This window comes from Pelodiscus sinensis, chromosome 9 (assembly GCF_052426305.1).
Source record: "Pelodiscus sinensis isolate ZL-2025 chromosome 9, ASM5242630v1, whole genome shotgun sequence".
In the NCBI taxonomy this organism is placed as follows: Eukaryota; Metazoa; Chordata; order Testudines; family Trionychidae; genus Pelodiscus; species Pelodiscus sinensis.
The window spans coordinates 18,574,704-18,589,709 of NC_143060.1; the positions used below are offsets into that span (position 1 = coordinate 18,574,704).

General features: G+C 43.0%; 1 protein-coding gene across 11 annotated transcripts in view; it reads right to left on the bottom strand.

The window, feature by feature from the left end:
• Positions 1-15,006, bottom strand: part of DOCK7 (dedicator of cytokinesis 7) — a 164,484-nt gene that overhangs the window by 107,427 nt on the left and 42,051 nt on the right. For all 11 annotated transcript variants that reach the window (XM_075936139.2, XM_075936137.2, XM_075936135.2 and 8 more), the window contains exons 3-8: positions 13,586-13,761; positions 13,273-13,341; positions 8,765-8,894; positions 8,443-8,655; positions 7,924-8,009; positions 4,028-4,094 (exon numbers count right to left, since the gene is read on the bottom strand). In XM_075936139.2, the coding sequence (XP_075792254.1) occupies positions 4,028-4,094; positions 7,924-8,009; positions 8,443-8,655; positions 8,765-8,894; positions 13,273-13,341; positions 13,586-13,761 (741 nt within the window). The remainder of the gene's footprint in view (positions 1-4,027; positions 4,095-7,923; positions 8,010-8,442; positions 8,656-8,764; positions 8,895-13,272; positions 13,342-13,585; positions 13,762-15,006) is intronic.

The following is a 15,006-nucleotide window of genomic DNA, read 5'->3' on the forward strand; positions in this document are numbered from 1 at the left end:
GTTCAAAATAATCAATATTATAAAGGCAAACAATACGGGGAAAAGGAAAGCAAAGTAGAAAAGAACAATGTAAGCTATTTATAAAATCTCCCGTGTCTTTCTCAAACATGATTCATATCACTTGTTTAACTATTACAACAGTTTCCAAGTGTCCGAGAAAGAAATTACAGGCAGTCCCCGAGTTACGCGGATCCGACTTATGTCGGATCTGCACTTACGAACCAGGCTTTTCTCACCCCGGAGGATGCGGGCAGCGGGACCGCCCAGACGCGCCGAGGTCCCGCTGCCCTCGTCATCCGGGGCGAGAAAAGCTGCTCCGCGTCTCCCTGGTCTGCTGGGGAGGGGAGGGCAGCAAACCAGGGAGACGCGGAGCAAAGATGTGGAGGACCCGGGCAGCAGGACCGCGGCGCGTCTCGGTCCCGCCGCCCGCATCTCCATGGTCTGCTGGGGGGGGGGGGGGGGGGGCAGCTAGTGCCCCCTCCCCCCCAGCAGACCAGGCTTTCCTCGGGACTCCTGGGGCAGAGCAGCTGGGGCGCTGCCGGTTGGTCCCGCAGAGCCGCTCCTTGGCACTACTGGACCAACTCAGCAGCACCCAAGCTGCTCTGCCCCAGGTGTCCTCAAGTCAGCCACTGCTGAAACTGACCAGCGGCTGACTACAGGAAGCCCGAGGCAGAGTTGCTCTGCCCCGGGCTTCCTGGAATCAGCCGCTGATCAGTTTCAGCAGCAGCTGACTTGGGGACACCTGGGGTAGAGCACCTGGGGTGCTGCTGAGTTGGTCCCCGCAGAGCTGAGGTGCGGCGCTGCGGAGACCTACCCAGCAGCGCCCCAGCTGCTCTGTCCCAGGCGTCCAGATTCAGTTTCAGCAGCGGCTGAATCCGGATGCCAGTTCCGACTTAAGTACAAATTCAACTTAAGTACAAACCTACAGTCCCTATATTGTACGTAACCCGGGGACTGCCTGTATCTACAAGATTTGTTGCCCCAGGCTAAGCTAAAAGACAAAAATTGCATGGCATGGGGCCAATTAACTGTAACACACTGAAACAATCCAGTGACACCAACTACTAGTGACTGTATTAAGATTCCAATGCCAAAACGAGTGACATGTCATTATCAACAGTAGAGGTCACTAAAGTCACTTCAAGAACATGCTACAAAAGAAAATTGGCTTATGAAATGTGACTGAACATTTCTCAGCAAGGTTCACAAAAACTACCTCATCACTATTCCTGATACTCAAGCATCAAAGGGACATTGTCAAAATAAGACATATACTTTATTTTTTTTAATATCTTTACTTTAATTACTAACAATATCTTGGATTATGAAAACCAAAAGAATGTTCAAAATCTAGCTTATTTCTCACTATTTACACTCCATTTACTTTGCATTTCACTCAACTTGAACTACAAAAACATACGGCTCAGTTTTGTTTCTAGGCAGTTTCCTAGTCTCATGCACTAGCAAAATGTTGCTTAGATTCATAACATGCCAGGCAATGTTTGAATCACTCCAAAGAAGAAAAATAGTTGTTTTTTTAAATCTATTCAGACATTTTGAACCTGAAATTAGCTGGCAGCATCTCTTTACAGATATTCAGATTTAAGTGGCTCACATATTTGTAGAAAACCATGTATATTTGAAATGATATGTCATTAATGACAAAGAGAATGCACCTTCTTGGAATTTCTGTAATACCATAACTTGGGTCCTGAGCCTGCAAAAATTACTTATTTAAGTACACTTGAACCTCTTTAATCCAGCAACCCTGGGAAATGGGCTATGTCAGATTTTCTGGACCAGGGAGGGAGCTGTGAGGTCTGGGTGTGAGGAGGATGGGGACAGGGACCTTACCTGCCTGCCCTGCTCCTGGGGGTACACATGGCTCAGTGTCCCCTGCTGCTACCAGGCACCACCTGCCACCTCTATGGGAGCAGCGGGGAAAAACTTTAGGCGAAGTGCATCTCTGTGCTGCCGTTCCCATAGGTGGGGGAGGGGAACAGTAAAGTGAAGAGCCGCTTCCTCCTCCTCCTGCCAGGGTCTGTACCACAGGTGTTCCCAGATTAGGGACACCTGAAGTACAGAGATTCATGTGTACAGGTTGGACCTCCCTGGTCTGGCACTCTCAGGACTTGGCAGGCCCCAGACAGGGGGGTTTGCCAGATCAGGGGAGGTCAGAGCTCTCCCATGGTTAAAGGCCCCGCTCCTGGCCACTTGCAGCTGCGAGCCAGGCTGTGCTCCCATCCCAGGAGCAACCGGGATGAGCTCCCGGCTCCTGGCCTCTGGCGGCTGCTGGGCTCTGCTCCACTGCCAACCTCCAAGGGCTGCTGGCTGGGCTCCGCAGCCAGCCCCCAGGGCTGCCACACTCCCAGATGGCAGCCACTGAGGCTCTCTGGTCCATGGGCTTTCTGGTCCAGCAACATCATTGCCAGACCATAGGGTACGTCTATGCTGCTCCATTATTTCAATATAACTAGCGTTATTTCAAAATAACAATGTGAGCATCTACACAGCAATTCCGATATTTTGAAATAACAGGCGGCTTATTCCGACTTCTGTAAACCTCACTGCACAAGGAATAACATCTATTCCGAAATAGCTATTTCGTAATAAGGCATGTGTAGACACTCCACTGCTGCTATTTTGAAACAGCCCTTCATCGGGGCCATTCTAAGTTATTCCTCCCCAGTGCTTCCTGGGGTTCAAAATCGAGACAGCACATCTACATTAGAAAAACCTGCCTCAGGCTAATTTTGAGGTGTCCCTGCTGTGTAGACATTCTATTTCAAAATAAGCTATTCCGGAATAACTATTCCAGAATACTTTATTTTGAAATAGCTGTGCAGTGTAGACCTATCCATAGAGACCTGAACCAGAGAGGTTCAACCTGCCACTGAAGCCTATACTTTGTGGTCAGATGTTTGGCTTCATGTATATGTTCTTTCTACATGTGCTGACTGGCCAGACAGCCCATACAGCAGGCTCCAATCAAACTGCCCAATTAAATCCACAGACTCAGAGTGTAGTGAAGGTGGTTGGTCAGGTTTAGGGTCAATGAAGCACCATCCTACTGTCCTGACTCAATGGTGACAGGTACATTAACACAGGTATGGACTAGCTCAGGCCAGGTCTACACTAGACACAACAGCTTGGCTTAAGGTACAGATCTCCAGCTATGTGTTCTACATAGCTGGAGTTGGCTTACCTTTAGCCAAGCTTGGCAGCATCCTCACTGCAGGAGGCCAGCAGGAAAAAATGTTCCTGTCGGCTTCCTTTACCCCTCACAAATACTGGAGTACCAGACACAGACAAGGGGGCCCTCTGAGTTCAATTTAGTGAGTCTAACCAGACTCACTAAATTGAACTCCAGAAGATTGATCGCGGCAGTGGTGATCTTCCTTTTAGTGTAGACAAGGCCTCAGTCAATGGCAGGACTTTCCATCCCCTAGCAGGGCATCCCCTCCCTCCCATTCCCCTCACTCCCCTCTGATGTAGGTAGTTGACACCCTCTGACATAGCCAATGACACCTCCATTGCCTTGTACATCTCTATCCATCACACTGTCATCCTGACCTTATCTTTAGGATGAGTCAGCATGTTCATGTTATTTTTAGGGAAAGTGATGGTACTGAACTGTTTCGGTATCACCCTGCTGGAATGCGTATGCATGAGGGCTCTATACCTAGAGCCTTTAGAAATGTGTCTTTTTGCAATATCAGCCCTGTTCTTGCCAGATTCTGTGATCAGGGCCTGCCTCTAGCTCACAGCCTGATTTTGCTTTATATTTAGCAAAGTTTTGACCAATACTTTATCCTAGGCCTCTGAGACAAGGGCTTATGTTTCAGGCCCTCTTCCTACTACACAGATTACTACTGGAAGTTACACTTTCTTCAATCAATAGTCCCATTGGCTTCATTTTAGGAAGTATTTGAAGGATCAGATCTTCAACTATAACTTATTTGGACACATATCCTTAATGCCCCATGCACAAACATTCCCCTGTGTAAATAAAAAAATAACTACATACCTTTTTCTTTTCTTTAACATCATACAAAGCCAAACTTGCAAAAATGGGTTCAATTTCAATTTCAAATCTTTAAGGGAAGAGAGAAATAAGTAAACTTGAGTACTCCGAAACAAAAACCAACCTCCCATTGACTTCTGTGAGGCAGGATTTCATCTCATGAATAGCCATACCAATACAAGACAAATTCATCCCTAGTATAACTACATTATAGTCAATGGAGCTACTTGGGGTGAATTTGATTCACTATTTCCTTTGCAACACCAAAATGCAAGTCGTTCCCATAAAATCAATAAAGAAACATAAAGGGTGAATAAACGCTTCCTTTGTTCTGAATTTATGACAGGAAAGAGATGGAGTTCATATTTAACTGTAAAAGATTTGTTTTTTTTTTTTTAATTGTACATAGCACTGAATAGACACTGTTAACAAGTGCAAAATAGTGGAATCCATGGAGATCCAACATGAAAAAAGCTGATCAGGATCCATTTACAGCATCAATCAGAATAGCTAAAATGATGAGGAATTAAATAGTTAACACAGTGACGTATGTTGCTATTTATAGTCATAATTAAGAGATCAGCCTCAACACCGTGGCTGACTAAGGACAATTCACATTTGTTAGAGTTTTGTATCAGGATATTTGGAGACTCATTCTAGCAGTTCTTTGGGTCACTAAAAGCATGTTGACACCGCAAAGAAAAACCCATGGCTGGCCCATACCAGCCAAATTAGGCTTTTAAAGCTTGAACTGTGGGACTGTTTCATTGCAGACTTCTGAGCTTGGGCTGGGCTTCCCACCCCACAGGAAGTCTACACAGCCACAGCCCGGAAGTCTACACAGCAATGAACAGCCCCGCAATCTGAGTTGACTGGCATGGAGCAGCCACAGGTTTTCTTCACTGTGTCAACATACCCTAAAAGGACCTTATTAAGAAATCTTTCAAATGGAAACAAATTCTGCGGACCTTCCTGGACTACCATAAAAAAGTTAATACTAGTTAGCAGCCAGTGTTAGCCCAGTCTGACTACTGGATATAGGAAACTCAATAGCGTCCTTTTGTCAGGCTGTTCTCTCTCCTCCAGTTTGCATTTCAGGAAGAGATACAAAAGTGGCATCTGAAACAGCTGTAATCTGGCAATGAAAACCAGACTATTTCCTCTTTCCTTGGAGAAATTTATCGGGTGAATTCCAGGGACTGATCCTGGGTCTCACTGATTTACAGTATTACAGAAACAGAATCCTGAATTGAAAACATGTATTTGCTTATCTTCTTTTGGTGCTATTGGAAGCTCAGGAAGAAAAGCAAATGATTAACTTGAATAGCTGGACCAATGGAAATGGAGGAACATTAGCTTCTACTATGAGAATTCACTGTGAACCTAGAAAGAATCAAAATGTCTCATTTACAATATCAAGCCATACTGAAAGGGACACTGTCACTTTCCAGCTCTAGTTATCAGGAAATGTCTCTGACTTTCCAGAAAGAGGGTAAGATTTTGGTTTTGGTTTCCCATTACTGCTGACAATTAAGTAAACAGAAATCTTTTTGTTTTTCTTTTAATATTAAGTGCATATTTCTATATATAGCAAAAATAAAGACCAAAGGGACAAAGCTCACTCTTCATCAGAAGGGCAGCATCCTTGAAACCGGGCTGAATATTCTCAAAGGACTAAATACATACAGCAGAGTAGAGTTACCATAAAGAGTTGAGTGGACAGTCTAATAACCTTTACCTTTTAGACAGAAGTAGGGCTGGCTTACTTGTTGGCTCCAATTTGGCTCAATGTATTGCTTGCCATGCTTGCCTTTTGGTTTGCATGCTTACTTATTGGTAGCAAAGCATATGACAATACCAGAGGTTTGAAGTCTAAGGCATATGCTTTTGAAGTCAACTAATGGCCCCAAGAGCAAATGCACATTTTAGTAAATAAGCAGCAATCTGGATTCCTGTATCAGAGAACAGCAGGGTGCTCTTAAGGGCTAGTCCTACAAAGTGCTGAATGTCTCTTGGGAGATCTGAGCAGCATCAGCTCTAAGAGAAAGGAACCACAAATTTTCCATGTCACCTAAGGCAAGTCATTTAGTTGCTCTGTGCCTCAGTTTCTCCTCTGTAAAAAGGAGTGTGAAGTTAATTACAATAAAAGATTATGAGGCACTCACATACTACAGTACCGAGAGCTATGCAAACAGAATGAGGCAAAAAGGATGGAGCGTGCTCAACAGCTCATGATAGCCCCACAACCCCTAGCAGGAAAAATCCCCTAACACTCCATGTGCAGCATCATTTATCCTTGAGACTCTTGCATAACATGAATGTCTGAACTTGACAGTTCTGCACTGTTCCTAGCAATGAGGAGTAGAATGTCTGGGAGCAGGTCACAGGCAATGTTCCCTCTAATCTTTTCCACCCATGTGTGGATTTGCTCCATCCATTTGCAGAATAAATTTGTATGTGCACCAAAGTGTGTGCAAATGTGCGCCATCAACAGAAGCAAAACCTGGCTGTGGGCATGCTGCCAATCAGTTGGGCAACATTAGAATTTCTCCAGAGCGGCCGCACAAGTGCACAGCTTACAGGGAACACTTGGTAGTTTTCTCTCCATTTGCAATAAGATTTGGCTCAGCCTGACAAAGGTCCCAAGATACAGTTTTGCTTTGTTTTTTTTTTTAATTGCTCTTACCCTTTTACTTTCTCATCCATCCCCTCTCTGCGGTTTGTTTGGCCCTATTAATGAAATCATAGGTAGCTTTAGCCCATAAGCTCATTGGAGCAAGGCTGGTGTGTCTCTCTCTCTGTACTATGATGCAGCTAGCTCATCTTTGGGTGAGATAAAAACAATAAACAGTAGCATAAAGTAGAAATAATCTCTGTATTAGGGGCAAACACATTTTTGATAGATTTGCTACAGATTTACAAGGATAAACTCACATTGCAGAACTCATTAATTTTTAAAATTAAACTTATTTCCGTTAATTATCTTTTTTTTTTTTTTTTTTTGAGTGGTTGCTCCATTGCTGTTGCATATTATATTATTCTAGCTCATGACATCACACAGTATAATAAACGGCTGAAATATCAGCTCAGCACCAAAGCGGTATTAGGTCCTGAAGTGTTTTACCTACAGAAGGTAAGTCCCACATTTGTCTCAGTTATGAGGAGCAATGACCTAACTGAGGACACAGAAGATGAACACAGCAGCGTGAAAAATCAGTTTTGTACTTTATTTCTCCAAGGGAATAACAGTAAAATTTTACCTTGTGTTATTAGAGAAGAGTTATAGGCAATGATCCAGCTGCAGGTAACCCTATATTCAGGAGCTTCACTTCATTAAACTTGTTTAACAGGTTTCTATTCCTCCAGTTAAAGCTTGCTAAGTGTATAAAGACTTCGCTCTTAAAGGGACACAGTCAAGGTTATTGAGCCTACACTTTCACATGCCCTGTCAGTTGTCTCATAGTGTTAAGCCTGATCTTAAAAAATCTGCAGCAATGTTTTCATTATCATTATTTTTTAAAAGAACAAAACAACAATCTTTTCTACAGGGCAAAAAATCAAAATGTCTGACTTACTGAGATGCCCAATGTAAACAAATCAAGTGTGTGTGGGCTCACTATAGGTAATATGGCACGTCCCCAGATCGGTCTACAATAGATGTACAGTGAGCCAAGGAACCATGAGTGTTTTCTGTTTTCACATACTTACCACAAAGGTTTGACACATAAAATTGGCTGATGTGTGTTCCATAATATTGCACAACTAATGACAATACGACACATGTCTTTTTAGGCCTAAGAATACCCTTAACTGTGTCCAAGTAAGGGTAATCAGCAGAGTTACTCCAGATAAATAATGGCGTAACACTGAATCTGACCTTATATTAAAATAATACTTACTTAAGAGACAAACACTTCACAAGAAGTCTCTGACCAAAATGTTCTTTGGGTACTTCTGGGACACAAAGCCGTTCAATAGGTTCCTCCTGGAAATTGTCACAGAAGCAGTCATTTACACACGGGTCATTGCTACACTCCAAACGTATCATTAAAAAGGTAATCTAGGTTTAGATTTTTTTCTTCTAAGACACAAGTAACAATTTAATCTTCAACACTCAACAGCATGTCGCATTCATTGTGACTATAAGTAAGAGCTAAGAGATTTAAATTAGGGTATCTACATAATAGGGGACTGGAGATCTATAAACAGAAAAGGTCTTTGGAAAGTAATATCTTCAAGCTAGTGCATGTGCTGAAAACATACGCTTCTTCAGGCAAATTGGAATGCAGGTTTATGGAAATTAAACTGAGATCTTATTTCCTGAGTACTTTAAATCTATAGTAATTTGACTTCTCTCATTCCGCTTATTCCTTATGTTTTCTTTCTATACTAGTTTACTCCATATTCACTCAAAATACCTCATCTGGTGCTGGATGCAATGCAAAAAGCTCTTTGTGTCTGTTTGATTTCCTTTGGTCATCATTTTGATGGTCAATTTCCTCATTTGGGGTTCGGTCAAGTAGATTTGGAAGAAGAGCATCAGGGAGTGAGTTCTTCAGATCAAAAATACTGCATGCCCAGCTGCCCCGGGGAGTATCATCTATTGACATTGAACGCCTTTTAAGGTCATCCTGAGATTTAACAAATTAAATATAATTAACAATGCAGTAGGGAAAGAGTCATACTTTAAAAACATGGCTATCAAGTCATTTTTACGTGGCAGGTTTTCAGGCACATTACTTGTTCATCTTGGTAACTGTTGCCATCTGGAGCCTCATCCGACTCGAAGATCTGTTTGGGGAGCCCTTTTTGCCTCTCTTTCTGTTTGTCTAATGTGTTGGGATTAAATCCGGTTCCCAGTTTGTGATATCTATTCAAAACAGAATATTTCAAGTAATTTTTATCCTTCTCAACCCCATCCCCTAATAAGTATAACTGAGCATACAGTATTATCACAGCACATTTTAAATGATAAATCACTCCCAGAAATATTTCTTGTCATTCCTTAGCAGTAAACCCTGGTTTATTTCCCATCCTCAGCCCCTTCTTGCTCTGAATTGGACTGGACTGGGAATGATTCATGTCATTCCACAGTAATACGACTCCATTAACATACAAAACAACATTCACTAGCTTTGAAAGGAAATACTATCTAGGCCCAAATAATCCAGGTGGAAAATAATGGTGATTGTGAAGCTGGTCTTCAATGTGGAGTGGGTTAAACTGGCTACAAAATAAGGGGATGAACAGCCTTTGAGGACCAGAGTAGGGAAAACGTGGATGTCTTGAAAATGAAGGGCCAAATTCAGGTCTGAACCTATGAAGAGCAGAGTAATATACTGAGTGACTTCAAATTCCAATGACATTTGTAGCTCACAAGACATTCAGAAAATCACAGGATTGTGTCCTTCAGGTCATTCAAGAATATTTGCTGATAAACATTCTCTCAAATGTTGCTTAGAAGATCAGCTCACTTTGACTAACAACTACTAGTCAGATATCCATACACTGACACACACTTATGCCCAGAACAGCAGTTGAGAGCAGTGATTGTTCGTAAACTCACACTTTACATTGGGGTTAAGAACTCATGCTGAGAGGATGACAGAGACAGGACGATACATTTAGCTGTCTTTCCAGAATACCCACTCTCTCACAGTTCACCAAATAGCACTGAAGTCTCATCTAGAATGAATTGTTCACAACAAAGCATGGATGCGGCATTACCAGAGGTGCAGTAGGAATGAAAAATGATGAAGAAGAATAAAAACAAAGAAAGCATTTTTCTAGTGTTGCTATGCCTGAGAGTTGAATTATACAGGCCATGGTACTATTACGATTTATCTGTCAGCTACACAGTGTTTTACTTGGATTATCTGAATGCGCAATGCAAAGACTCACAATTATTATATTTTAATCACTGCTTAGCTGATAAAAGTAAAATTTGTTTTAATCTTTGCTTCGTTCAGAAATGCTAACTAGGACAGCTGCCTCCAGTGAAAAGTAGCAAATTATTGCAAAGGTCAGGATTGGGAAAACCTATGTTTTTTCAGACAGTTAGAGAAAATGCATTTACTTGTCAACACAATTAGAGCACTTATTCAAGGGAATCGAGGGCCCACTAAATGCTCTCGGCACAGAAAATTACAAACAAAGATATTGGGATAGGGAATTTCTCCCCAATTACATTCTGCAATTCAGAGGGCAGATGTGTCAGAAACCCCTTTGTATAACATAACATCTCTCTCATCTACATCTCATCTCATCTCCACTTTTTTCATTGTATTCCTTTGGTATATATGGTCATGCCAATTCTCTTCCAGAATATGATCTGAGGAAGTGGGTCTGGCCCATGAAAGCTCATCACCTATTAAACCATCTTGTTAGTCTTTAAAGTGCTACATAGCTTTTTTCCCTTTTGTTTTATCTACATCAGAAAGGCTGGATTTAGCACCAACCAAAAGTCAATGCCACTCTAACCACTGACCCAAAGGGACAGCTTACAAGCAAGTCTGCTACTGCCTCTCTTCAAGCACAGCAAGCAGCAGTCACAGCCCTGCCAACCCATGGAGCCAATGACCATGCTTTGACATTTAAACTCAGTCCCTCCCAACGAAGCAGTCACACCCTTCTCCTGCTTCATCCACAACCCTGGAATCCTTGCTCAGGCAGGACACACAATGCCTTCCACTACAGTTTCATCTGCACTATAAAAAAAACAGCTTGGAGAGTTCAACCTGCAAGACTCCTATGAGTTTCTAGAGGCGCAGAGCACCCTCAGCTGTAGTTAAGGGGAAATGGGTACACTCAGCACTTCCTCGAGCTGCTCCTCTGCTTGTAGAATCAGGCCCTTAATGTGGGTAGGGGGCCACCTTCTAAGCCCCCACCTTCACTTTGCTCTAGCTAAGCCATATTCTTTGCAGGGAAGAGGTTTACCTCCAGTGGTTGGTGGCTAGTATGCATCAGCTGGATCACAATTTAGGAAGCTAATTTTGTCTGTGCTACTGCTGGTCTCAAAGGGCTCGGTGACGCCTCTAGCAAGATTGAGTTGTGCAGAGGAGAGGGAGGAGATGGCAGATTTCCATGGCAGAGGTAGGAGATATGCTTTTGAAAGACATGATGTCTCTTGGACACTTGGCATCCTAGTCTGCATAGCGAGCACTTTCCTCAGGACTTGGTTCACAAGGTGGGAGCGAAAGCTAGGCCTCATCCTCACCCCAGTCAGACACATCTAATTTTGTGCTACAAACCATTGTGGCTATGTCTATTCTGCACAGCCAGCACTGAGAGTCAGACTTGCTTACTTCCCGAATGAGTGGCTGGATACATTCGAGTATTCTTTGCACTCTCCACCCCTCTGGTGCACCCACACTGGGGAGGGCACCATTTAGATATGTGCATTTGGAAACAGCGAAAACCTTTGTTAAATTTAGTGATGCATGTCCACTGGCTATGTGGGTTATCCTGTCCCAGCAGAGGCTAGACCTGTGGTGTCTGACATGCTAGCCTTTAGCTACATGTGGCTATTTGGCTGATTGAGTGCAGCTAGTTGGCTTGAACAATGTGGCTATTGGCCAGTTGAGTGTGGCTAGTTCACTACAGCAGTAGTCACTATACTGGCTACTGCTTCAGAACTGGTTAGACACCACAGGACTAGACTATTTGCTTACAAACACCACAAGTTAATAAAGTCCCCCTGTCTGTTTTTAAAGAATTACAGACCTGTTTTTATGAGGTCATGCTGTCTCTGAAAAGCAAGTCTTCAGCATTCCCTAGCGCAGCGTTTGGGACAATATTAAATCCAGTGAACTGTAGCAGCTGCCACAAGGACACAGCAGCAGTTTGAGTAGCGTCATTTTTAGGTGATGTAGCATCCCATGGATCACTCGCTCCTTGGCACCGATTCTTTTATAGTCACCAGATCTTTAATCATTCAAGACACTGAGTTTGAAAAGAAATGCTACCCAGAAATGTTCCCATTGATTTGCATAAATTCATCAACCTATGCACAGGCTTTAAACAATTAAGTGAAAGCATTATGTAAATGTCAGTTTAGTTTAAATATTACTGAGTGTTTTAAGGTAAAGTACAACTGCAAAGCCTCTTTGAAAACATACGATTTAGAAACCTTTACTATAGAGATGTTCATCCACCAAATGTGTAGAATCATAGAATCATAGGTTTGGAAGAGACTTCAGGAGGAAGAGACCTCATCGAGTCCAAAACCTGCTAAAAGCAAGCCCAAGCCCAACTAAATCATCCTAACCAGGGATTTATACACTAAACTTCCCAAACTCTTTTTTTTTTTGTGTGTGTAAAAAAACTGATGCTGAGAAAGATTTTCCGTTTATATTCCCTAATTCTAGCGTTCAGTACGTGAAGGAAGTCATCACTGACAATGTCCTAAATTTTCAAAAGTGACTAAAGGGACTTCTGGGCATGGAATATCACATACCCTAGAAGGCCTGGTTTTCAGAATATGCGGAGCATCCACTTCATTTGGTTCAGGAAGCCAAATATGGAGAGGTACCCAAAATCCTAGTCACTTCTGACAATAGAGATCAGCGGTTCCCAACTGCTGGTCCGTGGCCCGGGCCACAGCAGCTCTGGGGACCAGGGCACACTGCTCCCACCACAGCTGTTGGGAGAGGTGTGTCCTGCCCCACCTTTCAGCCAACTCCCGATGAGCAGGGGTAGGGTCTCCTCCCGGCCGTTGAAGAACGGTTCACTGCACGGTGGGAGGGCTGTGTGGAGCCTGACACAACAGACTTAGAGCAGCCATGACAAGGGCAACAGTGCTCAACTGGTGGCTGGGTGGTAGTGCAGGGCTAGGTGAGAGGGGAAAGGCTAGGTGAGGGGGTTCCTGGGGTGGGAGGCTCTATGAGGCAGGGGGCTGGCACTGGGTGTTCTGGGGGCAGAGCTAATACTGGGAGGCTCTGGGAGCGTGGCTAGTACTAGGGAGCTGTAAGGGGTTGGAGGCTCTAAGAGGTGGGGGGGGGCTGATCCTGGAGGGCACTGGGGTCTCTGGGATGGGGAGCTGGTACTGGGGAGGTCTGGGGTCTGAATATGCAAATAAAATATTGCTGGTGTGGCAAAAGTTTGTGAATGGGTCTGCCAGTCCCCGGTATAAAAAGGGTTGGGAACCACTAATACAGACCTGCAATTATTCTTCAGTTTGCTCAGAGCAGACTCTAGTTTGAAAGACCAGAACTTTGAATCAAAATGATAAATACCACACTGTAACTTACTTTCTGTTCACGATTGCCCAATCTTCTGTGTAACTTCTTACACAATCCCTCACATGAGGGTCCATTTCACTGTAAAAGAACAAGACAGTCTCTTCAAAACACAAAAACCTGATTTTTTAATTGACTGTTCAATTCATAATATATTAAAGTACGACCTCTCTCATGCACATGGAAGAAGTTGTTATAAAAAAAATTGGCCCCCACTTTGCAAACACTGATAACACAAGCAGCTCCTTTGAACTCAAGGGGGTCCACTTCCATGTGAAAAGATACACATATTTGCAGGTTGGACCTGCAGTTTTCTGCACCTTACCTCTCTTCAGGAACAGCGGACACAAGAGTTCTACATTCTCGGGGACTGTACACAACTTCAATATCATCTGGAGGAAATTCAAGCAAGTCCCTCAAAGGCCCAGAATCCATTGCAAGTGGATGTGTACTAAGGTAATCTTCCAAATCCACTGGATCCACAGCTTCAGTAAGTGGAACCTAAGAGGAGCCAAGCCACGGAAAAGTTTTTAATAAGTAAAATAAAAAACAAGTCCCTACTTTCTACTACTAGATTTTGAAAATCAGATTGGCATTCCAATTAAAACAGAAGGTTGGCCTATTGTGAAGTTACAATTAATCTTAACCAACACACAGTATGAACCTAATTTTCACATGCTATGTTTTTTCCAGCTACCTCTCCTGGTCTGCATATTGTGCTAATTGTTATGGTATTACTAACATTGCTTCTACCACATTTTTAGTAAGAGCTGGAAATTCATTAGTTTAACTCAAAAGTAAATCTCACACTTTATTTCTGGTGGTTTGTTACTTTCTCTTTTGATCATCCATAAATCTGGACTAATCCCCAGGTCACTCAAAGACACAGAACTCTTTTATGGTAAACATGGGAATGCAAGTAAAGTTGGTAAATCAGCCTAAACAGTGAGGGAAACACACCATCAAAACTAACACTATTTCCAAGTACATGTCTTCTCTCAGGAATGCAAAACACAATCTATTCTTCCCCCACAAAGAGTTCTGTGGGTTTATACTCAACAGTAAACTAGATTTGTATGCTATGCACTAATCCTGTAATCTTTTTCCCAGTTCCCCAATGGAATTCTACTTGTGTAAGGTCTTCACGATTTGCCCTAACCACAGCAAAGGCAGATTCCAACATGTGGCTATCTCTTGACAGCATGTGCTCTCCAAAATGAATAGTGTTCCATACCTCTACATAACCACCAGATACTGCAGGCCCAAAAACATGCTTGACCTAAAAGTGGTTATAACCTGGACAGGGAACATACTCTATTAGAAAGAATGGTCTCGCACAGATGTTCAAATGGAAAAGTCTTCAAAATGAAAGCTAGCTGCCGCCGTTGGTCTATTCTACACTATATCCTATTATATATAGGTCCTCATACCACACATCCTCATAATAGCTCAATGGCTTCCACCAGCATAAACCAACTAGTTATTGTAATGCACATGCAAACCTCTCCTGGCTTTTTATGTGAAAGACTCACAAAAGAGGGACACATTCAGGACCCACTGTTAATACCTACAGAGTATGTCTACACAACAGTGTATGCCCAGGTTCAGACACTGGCCTGAGCACAAACCCCTCCTCCATTATGGACTCAGGCTCAGACACAGGGTCCTAAGACTCCATAAGGATGAAGGAATTGAGCTGAAGTCAAACTGGGAACCACGGCTCAAGTGTTATTGTTTTGCAGTGTA